At 34.8% G+C, this 20,646-nt stretch overlaps 1 protein-coding gene across 1 annotated transcript in view; it reads right to left on the bottom strand.

Annotated features, from left to right (window-relative positions):
• Positions 1–2,163: 2,163 nt before the first annotated feature.
• The window catches only part of LOC127870055 (scavenger receptor cysteine-rich domain superfamily protein-like), a 31,308-nt gene continuing 12,825 nt past the window's right edge, over positions 2,164–20,646 (bottom strand). Inside the window, exons 18-19 of the mRNA XM_052412714.1 lie at positions 2,498–2,742; positions 2,164–2,331 (exon numbers count right to left, since the gene is read on the bottom strand). Of these exons, the coding sequence (XP_052268674.1) occupies positions 2,164–2,331; positions 2,498–2,742 (413 nt within the window). The remainder of the gene's footprint in view (positions 2,332–2,497; positions 2,743–20,646) is intronic.

Genomic DNA, 20,646 nt, shown 5'->3' with positions numbered 1-20,646 from the left:
CAAAGATGCACTTAATTGCTTGAATAAGAATTAGGTTTATGCGGTTTGAGATCCTTGTTAAAATACAAAAAGGGCTATGCGGCTTGAGAGCACAGTCAGCAGTCAGAGTACAAAAAAGGACGTTTTGGGTGATAACTTGGTCTATGTAATTATAAAAACATTCAAACATGTTTAAACATTTGATTTTTTTAATCTTAAGGTAAAAAATATGTTAAAGCTAAAAGTGTATACCTCGATATTTTCATATTTTGTATGTTTATACAAAATGTAATCGCCCTCTTCAGCGTGATGCTCATACGATCTACAAAATGTTTGCAATGTTAAAGATATATGTGTATTTTTCAATTTAAATCAAAACTACATTCTTATAACAGTCAATATCGAAAAACAATTTTCAACAAGCTTGTATTAAATTCTATTGGGATTACCCAGAGTGTCAAATAAGACTTTCGTTTATAAACAAACAACCTCGTACCATGAAAGGCTCGTGTTATATTGCTTGATTTTTTTTATCTGAAAGGAACATTCATTTAACGGCATTAACTTGTATGATGCAATCCAACACATTCATTTAATATTCCTTATATATAATATGCACGTATAGATGGTTTGTGGTTTAATGAAATCATCATTAATGGTACATATACACGCGTTTAATATAACACTTAGAACTTGGTGTTGTAAAAGTCCTCTAAAAAACGATTGTTGTGATTGTTTAAGTGTAAGTTAAATTTCGCAACTGAAATATAATGATCTAAAAAGAAATGTCATGCCGTCCATAATTTTTTATATTCGTCAATGAATTCGTTAGCGACCTCGACACATATTGCAAACTTTAAGAATAAATGCAGTATTGCAAACAAAAGTATAATTCTTAGGCACGTAAATAGATAAAACCAATCCTTCCTTAACGGTTCCTTAATTTCGTAAATACATTCCATCAAGTGTACATGTGCGGATCATCTCGTGCAATGCATAATTTTCCTTGCCACTGTCTGTCGGCTTCAGGTAAAATTTCAACCCAAATATACAACAGTATTTCATTCAACACGGTAGCGTAGTCATCGGTAGGAATTAAACACGGGTAAACACACACACACACACACACACACACACACACACACACACACACACACACACACACACACACACACACACACACACACACACACACACACACACACACACACACACACACACACACACACACACACACACACACACACACACACACACACACACACACACACACACACACACACACACACACACACACACACACACACACACACACACACACACACACACACACACACACACACACACACACACACACACACACACACACACACACACACACACACACACACACACACACACACACACACACACACACACACACACACACACACACACACACACACACACACACACACACACACACACACACACACACACACACACACACACACATATATATATATATATATATATATATATATATATATATATATAGCATTATTTAATTATTGAATGTATTTCGTCTAATGCATTTACATATATTTATAATCGATGTCCCTTAATATATGTATTCACCTCAATTGCTGGCAGTTTATATGGCACATCCAAAAATGCAATGTTTTCATTTTTTTGAATTTTGTAAGAAAAGCGTGAACTTTCCGGCAACTCCGTATTTGCCAGTTTCTGCTGCACCAACATCAACGTTTAATATTGTCCCTAGCGGTTGCGCCCCGACTGTTTGAGAACATCCTGATGGAAAGTCTCCCTCTACATCTAAACAAAACAAGTTCGGAATAATGAATTCAAAAACATCATTGAATCAGTAATTATCCAGTTGTATTAAAGTTAAAAGGAAAACAGTAAATCGTATTAGAATATGTATAGGCGAAATCCATACATCGTTAACTGACAGATTCACATCTGTTGCCTTGTGTCGTGCGTGAGATTTGTTCTGTCGGATGTGTGTATTGATGCTAATCTCAAACAAAGAATAAGTGGCATTAACGTTATGTTTTTGGAAGTATCAGCTATCCGAATAATGAGTCATTTATATCTTGCATAAAATACCCTTTTACCTGGACAGTTTGTGCCGTAATCTGGAGTAAAGTAATCAAGCGTGGCTTTGCATCAAAGTTCGTTCCTTCAGAAAATCGGAACGGTGAACTGTAATTCAATTGACTTTATTTCACCTCTTCGAAAGGAGACGTACGGTGTTAGGAGCTTGATACCCACAAAATATGTTTCCGAGAACACCGATAACTGCCCTGGTTGCCCACCCTCTTCATTGAACGCACGAACAGCGCATGAAACCTTCAAATAGTTAATGCAAATGTCAAAAGAATTAAATGAAGACAACTTTTGTATTCAATTCACTAATAATGTCAATAACTATAGTAAAAAAATAAGCAAGGTATAAAAGGGATGTGCTAACTTGGCGTTAATATGAATATTAGATAAACGTTTGCAAATAACGTACGTTCGTTCCCATGCCAACATGCATATCAGCAAATTCTTTCTCAGGAAGAAAGCAAGGCTGCATGTTTGTGTTTTGACAGTACTGTTTTGTTAAAATATGCTCTGAATTTCCGGAAACATGCCATTGAACTTGATAAGTTAGATTGTGTTCTGCATCTGTGTCGAATTTGCATCTGAACCAAACCGAGTTACTATTATTTTCAAGCACCGTGATAACGCTCCTGGCAACAAACGCTGGTGGGGGTACTGAAGTAAATTAATATATTAGCAGACGAACAATTGAACATACTTAAATGCCTATGAAATTATTTGAGTTGTTAACATAATTATATTAAAACTTGCAGATTGTCTTCCATGAAGTAAATTATAATAGTGTATATTCAAAGTATTAAAACATTAAAATATTACCAACAAAAATATTACAAGGATAATAAAATATGAACTGAGAAGCTGTAGCTCACGTTCAGCTAAGAAACTGTAGCTCACGGGTATACTTTCGAGAGGCTATAAACAAGCTTAGCAGAAGAATACTATATGAAGGTACCTCTCAATAGTTACATCTCTGGGCCTTTTTTTCTATACTTATATATTTTATAAGATGTTTTTGTAAATAAGTCTACAAATCATGGTCTTGGGAAGTTTTAATGCTAGTGCCATGATCAAGACACTATGACTTGTTTTTATAGAATATAATAAAATGTTCAAATCATAAATGTGAAACCTAGCGCATGATAAGTCTTCTCCACTTGGGTATCATTTGAACAAACTTTTTGGAAGACCTCTATAATATATATATACATGTGTATATATATATTTATATATATATATATATATATATATATATATATATATATATCTTTATTTTGGGGATGGGGATTTCACAGTATGTCTGCTTTATTCTGAATCGTAGCTAGGCGAACATGCCGAAGTCTCTTATAGGGATATGTATGTATGTTTGTGTATCTGGTTGTTCACGCATATCTTTCTCCATATATATACATAATCGACTGTGAACGAGTACCTAGTAATAGATCCCGGGAACCGGAAATAACGTTGTTGTGAAATATAATTATCTGCCTTGAAACACAAAAATACTCATAATTTCACTGTATTTTCTATATCCAATGTATTTACGCTGTGTTTTTAACATAGTGTTAGGGTATTTATGAATCCTTATCGGATCGTGCCTAAACACAACTATGGTTTCATGTTTGCAAATAAATGTTCATGTAACTGTCCCTTCTGTGTATGTAAAACTGTTCCAACGTTGGAGATGTGTTGCGGTAAAAGTTTGGGGTATATAACTAAGAATGAACCATCTTTATTTTGGGGATGGGGATTTCACAGTATGCCTGCTTCATTCTGAATCGTAGATAGGCGCACACGCCGAAGTCTCCAATAGGAATATGTATGTATATTTGTGTGTCTGTGTATCTGGTTGTTCACGCATATCTTTCTCCATATATATATATATATATATATATATATAATAAAGTCGGTCTTAGCCGTTTTTATAAAATAAAACGTTTTTATTAAATTTGCCGTAGCTTTCGACCTCTCGGTCTTCTTCAGAGGCATTTATTTGTCAAGCATATCATGTTTAGCGGAAGTGACGTTATATTATTGAACGTTACATTGCGCGCAATTTTTATTAGTCTTTTGTGTTAAGTCCATATGGTTTGAACGTCCTCAATTTACGCTTCCAAAGTTGTTCGATGGTCTTCCGGTTCTCGTCCGATCCATTTAATTTTTCGAGTCCCATGACCCGGAAGTCCGCGAAGCTGTGGCCGTTCGTGTAAAAGTGCTCGGCAACCGGGTCATTGTGTCGAGTACGTATCCGGAATAGGTTAAGGAGATGTCGCTAGTACAAGGTATCTCCCGTTTCCCCTACGTTTACAAAGGTCTTACATCGTTCGCAGTGTACAGCGTAGACTACATTGGTGGATTTGCAGGTGACCTCGTTCCGCACATTGTAGCTTTTGCCGGTGGTATCGCTGAACTTTTTGGCCTCCATCATGTACGGACAGGTTGCAGTCTCTTCTGAATGCTGCTAACGGGAGTTCAGGAAATACATTTTTCATACGATCGGAAGTGTGGAGTGAAGGCAGGTGTTTCCGGAGGATATGGCCGACATTTGGTAGCGCTCTGGAGAAAGTGATAACGAGCGGTACCCTGGAAGGACTTTTTGAAGACACCTTTGTACGCATCAGATCTTCTCGCTTCTTGCTATCAACTTTCTTCAGTTCTGTCTCGACAAATCGGCCATTGTATCCTCGCTGCAGTAGTTGTTCTTTGATCTCATCTCTGTGATTTTTTGTAGTCTGTCTCTTCCGAACATATTCGTTTCAGCCTCACACCTAAGCCGTACGGAATGGCCTTTTTCGTAGACTCGGTATGAGACGAGTCCTTGTGCAGGTAGAGGTGCCTATCTGTTGGTTTGGTGTATAAGTCTGAAACCAGCCTTCCTGTTCGAATTGACGTCATAGTGTCTAGGAATTCGAGCTGCTCTGTTTAGTAGCGGAGCTCGTGCTGTATCCGTGGATGGATTGTATTTGCAAACGGGCCTCTTCTCTTGGTACGCTGGGGTAAAGAGCCTTCACATCAAAACAATATATGATGATACCGTCTGGTAACGGCTTCTGTATCTGTGCTATTTTGTTTAGAAAGTCGGTTGTGTCTCTCACATACGACGGAAGTGACGTCACATGATCTCGCAGTTCATTCTCCACTTTTTTTCCGCCATCTTCTCTGTCGGGTGATTACGGCCGTTTACAATAGTGCGGAGAGCAATCCCAGGTTTATGAAGCTTCGGGTTGCCCTGAAGCTTACCGGAAGTTCCACCGCTGCTGGTGAGATACCTTCTAAGGTCACTGTCGATCGACCCCTTCTTGTAAAGACTGTCGGTCACTTTTTTCACTTTGTTTTCCACAATTCTTGTTCTATCATCCGTCATGAGTGATGTATTGGACGTCATTGATGACGTTCAATTGAACGAATGATAAAGGGGGCTAAGTTTCGTTAGGCTGACGCAAATCACTGCGATTTGAGGCGCTTGAAAACTGGCACAACACGTTTGCTGAAATTTGACATGTATATGCACAAGAATGCGATCTACCTGTTGGCGTAGGCGTTATACCTGGGGAAAATCAAGTTTTCGAGTATTTTGCGTTTAAATATTTTTATGGGAAACCACACGCGCGAAAATAAACATTGTGACGTCACGTTATGAAAAGCGCTTAGGCTAGCTTCCATCTTGCTAAGAAACAAAGAAACTAAGTTACGCGTTATTAATTCAATATACAGTTAGGCATTAAAACGATAAACAACGACGTAATAATTGTGTTTGAATATCAATACGAAGTACACATGCATGTATTTTGTGGAGATCGAGTGTGGTTGTTTAGATATACATGACATAAATCTATGTGTTAGATCTATTGTGTGCGACGAGTTGATGGAAGGTTTCCGAGACGTGTCGGATAAATGTAAGTACACTGGTACTGGTATTAACATGGTTTTCTATTTGTCCGATAATATCTTAATATACATGTGTTCTTAATATCCAATGTAATTCAAATTACAAATGCCTGATAACGTTTGATGAATTCGTTATATCAATATGCATTAACGTTCAAGGGGCATAATTTTATTGGAATGTGCGATTTAATTTGTAATGTTTGGATAATTAGTTGTTAAGGAGTAAAAATGATAAGTATTCAGTTTGCTTTATTTCATTTTTATTAAAAACATTGTTTTACTGTTTTTTTTCCTTAAAGTAAAACAGTTAAGTCGTCATTATATCTTGAATTTTAGATATTGAAATAGAAGTCGGATATTTTTTTATTTCGGACGTTGCTACGCAAGTTAGTTGTCCACATAATATACTGATTTATTTTTTCCTATGCTGTTGTGCAGCTGTTGTCTACGTAATGATGCGCTGTTTAATTTATAAAATGTCTGCCTGCCCCTGATAATAATAAGTCTTTAACTAGCTAAAGAAACTTCAGCGTACAGTTTATATAGTATTGACATACATGTACGCTGAAGCCAACCCCGTATCGAAAGTCGACCAGAGTCGTAACATATTTATGTCACGCTATAAACAAAGAATGCTCATTTTCTTGGATACATTTCTACATATATTGGTGAATGAATATAAATTACTGCATCGAGGAATATTTTAAGGTTCAAATGTTTTAAATGCATCTTACAATAGATGAAAAAAACTCTCATCAGTCTGAAATTCACAATTTAGACGCCATTTACGCTTTGTCACGTGACGAGTTTTCATTTGGATACTTTTGGATCGACCTTGACATTTTATGCTGAAATTGTAAACATTACTTTCGTTTTTTAAAATCTATTATTTGTGATTAACAACTTACGTCTGGTGGATTATAAGACAGATTTCAGTGTGAATCAGGTAGTTTTAAATAATATTTACTTTGAGTTTGTATTTACACTACAAATTGTTTACAAAACAAGCCAGAATAATCTTAAATAACGGGAAATTCATTCTGAATTTGAAAATACTTGAGAACACGGTATGTTACAAAAAAAAAGAAATAACGTCATATGACTTTGAAATCTCGGGAGATTCGCATTTCAAGAAAGTCTGTCACATCGCTGTTTTTCTCGATATGTAAGAGCTGAATAGATAAATTTTAAATGTTTAAGTTAGTATTTTGTGAAAGGATATATCAGTTAAATGTGAAAAATGTCAATCTTTCTGATCTAGTGGTTGATTTCGGCCAATAACTGCATTTAAAAGCTGTTTTGGATCGGTCTTTGTTAACTGTCAACTTTTCGGGATTTTCTGGTTGACTTTCCTAATGGGGTTGGTCCATAATTATAAAGTCGCGCCAGTCAAAATCATAAAAAGCGACATTTAAAGTTATGGTAGCCAGAACTAGTCTTTAACTTAACAAACCCGAGCAATGTCCATAACCTGTCAAGATATTGGTAATAAAAATATGTACAGCTGAGCAATATCAATGTCAGACTGATGTCTGGTTAGTGCAGTGATTTGTTCACCAGATTCTCACATAGGTTATTCCGGTTGATAACACCACAATTGAATATATGTCACTACACAAAAAAATTATAGCTGGTAATTACAACTGATAAATTGCATTGATTTAATAAAATATTAATTGTTTGCACAAATTTGTACACTCTCCATGGCTGGGATATGCTGGGTAAAATGACCTTTAAATCAAAACAGACATCTTTGAATCTGCGATATGTAACAGTAAAAGTTTAAGACGTGTAAAATACCAGAATATAAATCTGGAAATATCCAACTACACAAGGATGTACACCCTCAGTAATTTTATACCGTAAAAGAGCGAAGATGGTATGAAATACCTATCACGTGTGACGTATTTTTATTTTAACTCTGGATTTTAATGACGACAAGTCGGATGTGCAGTTAAATATTTTTATACGTATATTTTGTGACATAATCTCATTAAAACTCTAGATTTTAATAATAACAAGCCCGACACATTACATTTAACAGTAAAATATGTTTTAAAGTATCAAAAAAATAAAAAATAAATACTGGTAAATAAAACTCCTTCATTCCGTATAAAGATTGTACGTTACCAGTGATGTTTTCTGCCCATAATTACAGCCTCTTATAGGCCGTTTCTCAATGGCAAAAAGTAGCAATTTTTCCCAATCGGACAAAAATTTCCCCCAAAATATGCAAAACTTTTCCAATAAACTAAATAATTGGTTTATTGAGTTTATTATACAGCGATTTAATTCCCCAGCACTTTATTATATAAATTTTAGAAATCATGCATTTATAAATAATTGGTTAACTGTAATTTATAATCATTATCATATTTATAATGTTTAATTTTTCCCAATTGCATGGACTATCTCGCTTTTTCCCAATCCATAAGGCTAAGGCTGTAAACTATAAAGCGAAAAATATCACTGGTTACAGCGATGTGTGAAACAACGTCATAAAAAACAAAAAAATATGTTTGACCACACTGGTGGGTAATTATGTTTACGAAAAATACAAACAATATAGATTTATGATATAACATGTTAGATTTTTATCACCCATAATCACTCATAAAGCGATTTTAATATATGTGTACATGTTAAGACAGTTTGTTAAAGCCAGTGCCTTTTGGATTCGGATAATAAGCATGATAAACCATGAAATTGGGAAAAATAGCCGCTTAACCATACAATTGAGAAAAATGAAGAATAATTAATATGATTAGAATTACAGTTGTTTTTAACTTAATTTTAAGTGCATGTTTGAGTGCCTTTTGGATTCGGATAATAAGCATGATAAACCATGAAATTGGGAAAAATAGCCATTTAACCATACAATTGAGAAAATGAAGAATAATAAATATGATTAGAATTACAATTGTTTGTAACTTAATTTTAAGTGCATGTTTGAGTGCATTTTTAAATTTATATTATAAAATGCTGCTTCAATTTCTTCTTACCTTTCATAGGGAAACAATGAAGTGCCAAATATGACTGGGAAAGCTGATTTATGGTCATCTTGTAGCAAAAATGAAGAAAATAAGTGCATTAAATGAATAAATTCAGATTTTGTTATCTGGAATAGTTGTATTTCAAATAGATCCCCGACCCTATTATGGCCAAATAAGGGCTAAATTGCTTTGGGACTTAAAATCAAAAGGCATATTGGTTGATCGTGTAGCGTTAATGTTCTACATGATGTCTGAATTCATCGCCAGGGACTCTGTGAGCCACTTACGCAACAATAGCTTGTGCGTATAGCATGATCATTGAAACAGAGCAACATGGAATGGCGGACATATTTACAATATGGACATTGCAGCAGGCATTCAATTGAGCCAGCCTGCATATTTAATAAAATTATGAATATAACAAGCTTTATCACTTCCTTTTATTCATAAACAATACTTAAAATACATTAATGCATGTTTTTTTCTATATTTTAAATATATTCTATAAACCTTCAACTGTCCACTTGCGCACCCTAATTTTACGTCGAACAGTGTAGCTGTGTATTATCAGTATGAATGGACGTCTTCAGTGATATGGAATAGAGTCATATGATATTTTAGATATCCCTACTAAAATAAGACAAAATTATAGACTCTCTTGCGACTTGTTCTTTATACGAAAAGTGTTTTATTGACAACCGAAAAAAAAGATTTATCTAGAAGTTATCAGTATAATGTCATGTAATTAAAAAAAACTAAAAACAATAGCCACTAATAGTATTGATCAGTTTTAAAATTATGACATTTCTACTCTGATAGATAAAGGCTAAAACTCATACATATGCTAAAATGTACTGTAAATTAATATATTTATTAAAAACTACCAGTAATATATTAATAAATAATATGATATTATTACTTACTCTTTTGATATGGAATATTGAATATTGCAATGCTAACTAGTATAACATTATTTAATTTGACAGTTGTTATCTACTTACGTCATTATTCCTAAACTGTAATTTCAATTTTATCTTGAATAAAAGCCAGACAAGAGTAGCTGCCATGTCCAACTTACGCAGCAACTACTTTTTTCCGCTAGCAATCATTTCTTTTTACCTTTGTCGCTTTTTTTAGTTTTTCCGTGTTTGTATCTTTGGATATTAATATTGAAGCCACGTCCGAATGCCATCGGAAAATACAGACCCATGCACGTTTCAGTAAAATCAGCCACAAATTAATGCAAAATATAATTTTCTTATAGCGATTGATTACAACAGTGTTTGTGTAAACAAATTGCATATGGTCACATCCGGTGACATCCACCCTAACCCCGGACAATCAGCTAGTGATTCTTCAGCATCGCTAGATTCCCATATTTACTCACCATCTATATGTCTTATTGTCTGAACTATTCTCACAATTTGTCGATAGCACACTATACTTTGCAAAGTCTACTTCATAAACTGGAATTGCTAACTGAAAAATTAACATCATGCTAATGCATTTCTTTCTCAGAAACGCGGCAATCTATCAATAACAACCAGTTGTGTATACAATGTTTTAGTCTACGCGTCCTTCGCGATCGAACTCATGCTCCACACGGCGGAGTTGCTGTTTACTGCAAGGATAATATTAATTGTACTCGAAGACCAGATCTCAAAACTCGTAGCTCCAAAATTATTATTTTTTCCGTCTTTTCCGAATATATGAAGTCTGGCGCATGTTTTGTATTATATCTCGTAGCTAAACGCCAATCAGAGCCCATGAAAAAGCAACGTGACGAGATGGTGTAGCTTGATTGGTGTCTTTTTCATGTCTGGCAAAAAATCGTAGCGATTGTAGAAAAACATGAAATTGTGTAGTCGTGAATGAACATTAACAAAGTGTGTTTCATAGAAGTTAAAGGATATTCCGTTAATCGTAAGTAGTTACGCAATGTTCATTCTTATCCTACATTATGGAAGTTACTATTATGTTGCAATTAAAAGAGAATACTTATGAGAAATTAAAAAAAACATTTTTGTTTTGTAAACAATACTCATTATTTTTAAGCTATTACTGTTATTTGATGAAATTTCTGATTAATTATTATATATTATGCGTGCTCTATTTAATCATTTACTTACAAAAGCTATGTTTTTTAATGATTTAGTAACAATAAAATCATGCATGTTTCAAAGCTACGTCATTTCATCCTGATAAATTACGATGCGGCTGTTATTGCTACGTCATTTCACCTATAGGTGAGTCATTCCGTTTGGACAAATTTTACAAAAAAGTTTTAATATTTGCAGCTACGAGGTTTCGGCGCACACATGGATTCTCCTCCACCAGCTTTGCTTCGATTACCAGAGCATATACTAGTTAAAATACTTTCACATATATCTATACCTGACCTGCTGCTATATGTAAACAGATTTGTAAGCATTTGAATAATGTTATTGAGCACAAAAATGCTCTTTGGAAATATATAAGTCTTGACTTTCCGTTGTGTGGCGGCAGTGGGACCCTCAAGCGAATTCTTAAACACTCTTTTGCGTTCAGAACATTATTGTTACCATTCGCAGAACTTTCCTGTCGGAGTGCCGAACTTGACTTCTTGTTCACAACAGATCTATGTAAAGCTAAATATATGAACTGGTTGGATGTTAGCACAATCAAGATATCTACGCTGTATTTCTTAGAATACTTGCATAGTCTTGAAATGTTGAATGTATCCGAGTGTGTTAACCTTGTCGACAGTGACTTCCGAGTTATTGCTGACGTCAAAACTCTTGACCAACTGTATCTTTCATAAACACGTGTTACTGCATCAACTGTGGTCGAAATTGGCTCAGCACTGGAGTTGATGGGTTTTGATAAGTCAGGAATTCTTATTACCGTAGAACAGTGTGATCAAGTTATAAACCCGTATATGTACTATATTCAAGTATCCTTCGAACCAAACGAAACTGTGACTTCTATGGACCAATTGAAAGAAAAATTGCTTGACTGTCAAATTAAAATTAATATAAGGCGATAAAAATGTTAAGTTAAACTTGCATTAGAGAAAAATATGGCTTTAGACTTTAACGCCTCAGGTGTAAACATAGGCAATGATAACGGTAAAATTGCAGAAAGCGAAGCAACATTGCAGGAACCAGTTGATGTAAACAACACCTCATAATCCGATCACGATGATGGTGTACATGATCCTGATTATGTGCCTATTAAGAAAGAGAAGGTTCAGATTTCAAAGTATTGTGAGTGGTAAGTTTTTAAAAATAGATGACACTGTGTCGGATTCATACTCCAGTGATTCCATCTCGGACACAAAAACCTGTCAAACATTAACTGCTACTAAAGTACAAGATTTAGATAAAGTAAAGGCTCATTCGATGTTAAATTCAACACTATCAGGACATAATGAAGACTTGATTCCGACAAAAGTTGTTAGTGATGTTATGACAGGCTTAGAATTGAATACAAATGTTACTGAACAGTCAAGTTGTTCTTCAAATGTGATAAATGATATTGAGTGCAGTACTATTGTTGACCCTGAAACGGAAGCGAATTACGAATTGACTAAAAAAAAATTAATAAGTGATCATTGTGCAAATGTAACAAAACATGATGCAAATGTAAAAAAACAAACATGATTCAAATGTAAAAGAACATGGTGCAAAGGTAAAAGAACATGGTGCAAATGTATCAGAACATGATGCAAATGTAACAGAACATGATGTAAATGTAATAGAACATAGTGCAAATGTAATAGCACATAGTGCAAAAATGACAGAACATTATGCAAATGTAACAAACAGCTTTAAGTCGAACAGTGTTCACTGACTTGGTAAACAGTATGAACCTTAGCATTTATAACCCTAAAAAGGATCTGTGTGATACCTGTACTGGTAATACTGCAGGAACGGTAACCGATTGTGACTATTACGGACATATAAGAAAGCAAAACGGTGCCAACCTGTCTAAAGAGTTGGACAAGAAAGAAGTATCTGAAAGTGATGGCAAAATATTGATCATAACAGCAGACTTACAAAGTCTATTTCTCTGTCCTAAACTTATCGCAAGTTGCCTCTATTACAAAACTAAATTATCATGCCATAATTATACAACATTTGATTTGGTATCACACGCTGCTGTCTGTTTTTTCTGGCATGAGGTAGACAGAGAACTAACGCTAAATAATTTTACTTCGTGCCTAATCGACTACCTTGAAAACCATGTACTAACAGCAACTGACAATGTTATAATTTATACAGACAGATGTGCATACCAGAATAGAAATGCTATACTTTTTAATGCCCTATCAGCTTTCGCAAAACGTAAACAGGTCGTTATAGAACACAAATACCTAGAAAAGGGGCACACCCACATGGAATGTGACTCGATGAACAGTGTAATAGAAACCAAATACGACATAGAAACATCCATGTTCCCTGTGATTATGTAACACTTATACGGTCAGCACGTAAAACTGTGCCGTATACTGTGAAGTACCTTGACTACACGTTTTTATCTTATTATAGTGAACAAAACGAGTACAAGTCGATTACGTAAAGGAAAAGGAGTCGGGTCAAAAACAGTAAGTGATATACGGGTACTCTGTAGATGGCGGTATTTCATACAAGATAGATTATGAAGATGAGAATTAATTACTACCTGCGAGAAAGACACACAAGCCTGGTTTGCAAGATAAACCGTCTCGGTTGTATTCTGAGAAATTGCCACTCAAACGGACCAAATATGACCACCTACAAGATTACCACAAGTTCTATGATGATCTTCCTGTCAGTTAAACGTAAAATATTAGATGTGATTCCGTTATCTCTCTGTTAACAGGTAGACAATTATAAGTTTATGGTGTAAGCAAGACTAGCTATGTGAACTGTTATATCCACGTACATTTTTAAAGTAAGTGTGAATATTGTTTAATATTAACTATCAATATATGAGTTTATAATTTACTATAAATCTAAAAAAAATATTGAAAAATGCAAAATAGCATCACTTCTATTGTTCATGTTTGATTGTGCTTAGAGTTGAAGGAGCAGTTGACGAGCTATAAAGTTGTATTATTATGATACGAAATAGGCAGGTTACCAGTTTCATTACAAAATAATTATTCACTCACATGTTATTATGTCTCCCGATATTTTCGGGAGACATTTTGGTTTTGCCCTCGATGTCCGTCTGTCTGTCGGTCTGCAATATCTTGTCCGCTCCACATCTCCTATACCCTTGGTCCAATTTAAATGAAATTTCATTAAAGGGATCTGTATGAAGTCAAGTTGTGCATATTGTTACATATTTTCGCTTGATTGATTTATGACGCAGTTATGCCCATTATGTCCTAAGTGTCTTGTCCACCCCATTTCTCCTAAATCCATAGTCCAATTTGTATGAAGCTTCATAGGAATGATCAATATGACGTCTAGTTGTGCTTATTGTCCCCTACCGGTTTCACTGGAGGGGACTTATGGTTTGCGCTCCGTCTGTCAGTCAGTCTGTCAGTCAGTCTGTCAGTCAGTCAGTCTGTCTGTCAGTCAGTCACACGTTTCTGGATCCTGCGATAACTTTAAAAGTTCTTAATATTTTTCATGAAACTTGAAACATGGATAGATGGCAATATGGACATTATGCACGTCATTTTATTTTGTTCCTATGTCAAAAATTATGGTTGCTATGGCAACAAATAGACTAGAAATACTGCTGAAAATGGTGGTTTTCTGGATCCTGCGATAACTTTTAAAGTTCTTAATATTTTTTCATGAAACTTGAAACATGGATAGATGGCAATATGGACATTATGCACGTCATTTCATTTTGTTTCTACGTCAAAAATTCTGGTAGCTATGGTAACAACAACAATTCTGACAACGGTGGAATTTCTGACAATGGTGGAGCCGGTAGGGGACTTTATTGCTTGGCAATAGTCTTGTTATTACATCGTTCTGCTCGGATGATATTTTTTTACAAAATTATGGCCCTTTAACGACAGTCTGCCTAAAGTATCTTGGCCGCTCCACATGTTCATGTGGGATGCTGTAGTTTGGAATAACCGAAGAGAAATGATTAAATATTTCAATAAAATGTTGTTCATATTTATCTTTGGTCTAAATCCTGTGTAATTAGAGTTTGACTGAAAGAGTGGTGAATTTCGTTTGATTTTTGACCAAATTTTAACGGATTTCTTTAAAAGAAAGCAGCTATGAAGGTAAGGATTACATTCACGCAGTCATTCTAACTTAGGCTCTCAAAGAACACGCTCAAATCTGCTCAATTCAATACGTAAAATAAAAAGAATTGGGAAATACTTACACTCCGCTTTTACCCGACATGTATACGCTTCCGCAGCCGATGGATGAACCGCAGACGATGCGTTAGTCGATTGAACGGTGTGGAATTGATGATGTATGAAAAACAAGAGTGACTGACATTTCTCTGCGTTCCCTTCATTGCCACAATAAACATAGACACAAGTAACGATTTTCATTAGCTACCATTAACTCACGATGTCCATAATAAGGACTTGATGGTTAGTCCTGTCTGTAATAGAGATCACCTGATGGGTTCATGACATCTGAGGATAAATACGTTTCCATCACTTTTTATCTACAGAGATACTCACCAAACAAACATATGTCCATGAAAATATTACATATAATTTATGAAGTAAAATCACTTGTGTCCGTTCAATAAATTTTATTTTTGTTTAGGGAATCGCAGCAATCCGCCTCATTAAGAGGCGGTGTACACATAATTTAATGTTCCTATTCAATTGTATCAATTGTGAGTGATGTTAATTGATGACGACAAGGGAAAACGTGCTTTTAAGCTGAAAGAACAAATGTTGTAGTAATGCATAATACATCAATTTATGAACGGTATTGCAATAGAGCCATTTGAAGCTTGGCATTTCTCTCTTAGCGGGCATGCAAGTAAAAGCAGAGAAAGGATCAAAGTCAACGTATGTAAATTAAGGTTAAACCTCTTATGTATGATTTCGTTCATCTTGTATCTGAAGTTATTGATTTGTCGTCAAAATAATACTAGAGAATGTCGATAAAAACTTATAATATTCTGGAGTTTCATTTGTCCGATACTGTTAAGCGTTGATTTCAATCCTTTCTTAAAACATATACAATACTGTTAAGCGTTGATTTCAATCCTTTCTTGAAACATATACAATTATTGAAATTAAATTAATGAAACTATGTTATTATTAATAAGTTATACATAAACGAGCCAAATGTCTGGCCCTGTGGTGACTTCGACTCTTTAATTTAAGGTAAGTATTCGTCTTAAAAAATACAACTTCGTCAATCAAAACCCTAAACACAAGAATTGCTTAAGAAGAAATAGCATTTTCTAGTATTTTAAATATTTTATAGAATATGTCTTGCCTGTATTATGTTATCGGCATAAAGCAAAATAGTATAAAAATTAACACCTTTGACGCAATTAAAAATGCCTTTGCAACAAGGATAACACAAACCTGAATAACATGTCTTTTCGTTTGCAAAATAAATATAGACTTCATTACTGTCAAACATTATTTTTAAATAAAAGAACACCAAAATAAGCATTTCTTAAATTAATTCGCGATACATAATCAAAGGCAGTTGTCATGCTTGTGTTTGCAGTGCTTAACGTCGTGTATCGAATTATTTCCCGTTGACTGTTTTCTTGTAAATTTCTGGAAAGAAATGGCAATAATTGCATTAGTAACAACAACAAAAAACATGTTTTTCCTAATTTGAAACCTTTATTCACTACTGAAACATGGTGATATTTTTTTTAATAATCGGACAATTGGTTAAATTATACACAACTCATCTATTTTATCAAATAAAATGATGATTGCCAAAATGAAACCTTACAAAGTAATTTTACAACAACAACAATAACAACAAGCTATTATGAAACATCAATACAGTGTTAGATAATTAGCATAGCACTTAACAAGACACTATGCTCGCGACTTTCAAACCGAATCTCGTTAAAACGAATGACAATTAAAAAAGATTGCTTCGGTCTGAAAATAAATACGCGCTTCGTGTACGGACTGACAAAAGTGACTGACGAAAAATAGGCAGTAGTGATACAACGTTAGTAGCGTATGATCAAAACATCAACTTTTAATATACCCAGACTCGAAACTATCTTGCAGTAAGTTGATAATTACGTAAACCGCTTGATAGAAATAATGTGGCTTCAAGTTCAATGCGCACTTAAAGATAAATGATTATGTAGTACGTGTATCGTTCGTTTGTATGAGAGATATTCACATTATCACGTGATCAATTCAATCTTCTTACAAAATAACCAATATTACTATGCGCATATGGTGGTTGCTACTTTTTACATAACTTGCTCTTGAGAACAATAATTGTGTTTTGTACTGTGAAAATTGGGCAAAATGCATGTGCGTAAAGTGTCGTCACAGATTAGCATGTGCAGTCCGCACAGGCTAATCAGGGACGGCACTTTCCGCTTTAATGGTATTTTTCGTTTTAAGGCAGTCCTTTGTACCAAAATCGAGTTTAAGCGGAAAGTGTCGTCCCTGATTAGCCTGTGCGGACTGCACAGGCTTATCTGGGAAGACACTTAACGCACATGCATTAAGCCCAGTTTTTCTCAGAACGCTGCTCAATTAAAGATACAACAAATATATTGTCCAGGATATGCGTTCAGTTTTGCCTATCTGACAGTTGTCTATTGACTCAATGTAGAAATACTACTTGCTGTAACGGACTTTCCATGAAATCTGATGACATTTAACATGCATTGACATTTTATGTATAGCCTCAATACATCAGCGTTTTATTCGTAATTTCGTTACTCAATTTCTTTTGTTCGGACACATACGGTGTATCATATTTGATTATTTACAAATGAATATACAACATTTTTCAAATTTATAAAACAAATTTAATTTAATGGTTTACACAAAAACGGAAAACAGATTAAATGTTGTTTATCTTGTTTTTCATATATGTTATGAAGTACCGAATAACGTTTTAAAATGTGACGAATCTTTCAGCAAGAAACTTGACTATTATTATGGCTTTTATGAAAATAGAAAACATGGATAATAAAACATTCATCATGCTTCAACGACAAGGAATTCAAACATCTGAATTATGTGACGAATTGATGTGCTTACAGGGTGCAGAATCAACTGCTTTTTTCGGAGGTTTACACACGAGCTTAGCGGAATGTAAGAGCACCGTTAAGCTCTTTATTTTTGCAAATATCTCAAGTTAATGAAATACATTTGCAACAATCTTTAGCGCATAAAAGACAGTTTTTCTTGCAGTTTGTTCCGATATCTTAAGGAATAAGAATAAATCATTGAATACGTCTGGAATCGGTGACAAAATTTCACGTTGCGTGAAGCGTAAACGTGCAGCACACGTGGATTTTTGTATCAAGAACAAACACTTTTTAAATAAAAGTTATTCTGATGAAATTTACATTTCCATAAGCAGCAACAAATCTTTATTTTATGCACTAATTGAAATTCTTAAGAAAAATTATTTTCAAACGTTATTTCGCAAAAAAACAGCACTTACTGGTGTGTCTATATATATCCAGTAACGTTAAATTTGGAACCCAACAAAGACACGTGATCCTTCACCCTGTAATAATCTTACAAAAAAACTTATTTAATTTATTTAATTTCACAAATATACATTTCGAATACTATTAAATTTTTGAATAAAAAGCCACAACGAACATGAGCACATGTTCAACGCGTAAAGAAAATGCTTTATAGAGAATGCTACTTATACAAATTAAACAATAAAAATACATTATATTAAGTACAATTCTATGAAAAGTGTATAGCTAACAGTTTTAGAATTATTAAATAATAATTGTCATCAAAAACCCCGCATCAAAAATTCAGCACATAATGTTATATCGCAGTAAAAATAGTTTGTAGAAAATCTTCCGGGGAAAGCGTCCGTTGCAACATACAAATTTAACTCTTAAAAAGTCTTTTTCTTAAGGGCTGCCCCGCAAAACATTCTCTTCGTCGGATCATGATTCTCTGCATTGATTTGAATCCTGTCCAACTCCACGCCCCATTTGTCTGTCTCCACCTCAATCGCCAGCATGAAATTGCCCTTCTCAACGCTCATTGACGGTCCGATAACTTTAGAATTACGGAAAATATTCCACTCATAACCGCTTCCCCATTGTTCAATTGTAGTAAAATTACCGATCGCCTGTCCATTGATCTTTAGATACACAATGTCCGATGGGCCATCGTTTGAATAGAGTATGTCTGACACCACGATCAAAACTTTTTGATTGGGGTTGAAGGGTTCAATACATAGTCTGAGTTCGATTGTGTGTGCTCTGTTCATGTCCTCCAGGCGTAGGGTCTTTTGGTTGTACGCTTCAGATCGCCAGACCCAGTAGTCTTGTTGATCATCGCTTAAAACGTTTTCCAGCTCAAAGTGCTGCTGGGTCTCAATGGAAGTCTTTTTCTTAAGGGCTGCCCCGCAAAACATTCTCTTCGTCGGATCATGATTCTCTGCATTGATTTGAATCCTGTCCAACTCCACGCCCCATTTGTCTGTCTCCACCTCAATCGCCAGCATGATATTACCCTTCTCAACGAGCATTGGCGGTCCGATTACTTTAGAATTACGGAAAACATTCCACTCATAGCCGCTTCCCCATTGTTCAATTGTAGTAAAATTACCGATCGCCTGTCCATTGATCTTAAGATACACAATGTCCGATGGGCCATCGTTTGAATAGAGTATGTCTGACACCACGATCAAAACTTTTTGATTGGGGTTGAAGGGTTCAATACATAGTCTGAGTTCGATTGTGTGTGCTCTGTTCATGTCCTCCAGGCGTAGGGTCTTTTGGTTGTACGCTTCAGATCGCCAGACCCAGTAGTCTTGTTGATCATCGCTTAAAACGTTTTCCAGCTCAAAGTGCTGCTGGGTCTCAATGGAAGACTGACCTTCGGCCAAACCTGAACAGAGGACAACGACGACAACCAAGGGCGTAATAATCCGCAGGAACAAACTCGCCATTTTATCAACACTTATAGTTCTCGCTCAAATAATAATATGTTAATAAACACTCGTAACCCTTGACGAAAGTTTGTATTTAAAAACAGTAATCGATAAAAGTGGGACAAAAATAACTGCGATTAATTAAGGAATAGTCGGATTGGATCATTCATTCGAATTTGCTAACCAATCGCTAACTGATGATCGCATGACACTGTAAGATTTATTTTGATGCAATTACAAAAAAATAATGTATAAATACACAATTGCGCGTAATTAGAAAAGGTTAGTCTTGATATATCGTTTAGAGTTTTTTTTAACTCGTGTTGTTTAGCAAACAAAATAAAATGTACGTCATTGCTCCGATCAATAATGTTATTTTTATAGATACGTTCTCTTTTTAAAATTATCTTTAATCCAAGAGAGCATAAATATGGATGTGATGAGCAAAGATCCATTATAGTAAATAGATTGTTTATATTAATTAATACTTCTAAAAAGTACACGACAATAAATTCCTTTTAGTGAAAATGCAATACTGTACCTGAAATTGCTGTGATTTTTATTGAGTTTTTTAAATTTCCGTTTTGTTTACTACATTGTTGATGCACAATTAAATGAAAGAAAATCGGGTGGTAACA

Source organism: Dreissena polymorpha, chromosome 2 (genome assembly GCF_020536995.1).
Source record: "Dreissena polymorpha isolate Duluth1 chromosome 2, UMN_Dpol_1.0, whole genome shotgun sequence".
NCBI lineage: Eukaryota > Metazoa > Mollusca > Bivalvia > Myida > Dreissenidae > Dreissena > Dreissena polymorpha.
Note: the sequence above shows the minus strand (reverse complement) of the source record. Positions and strands in the feature narration are given on the sequence as shown.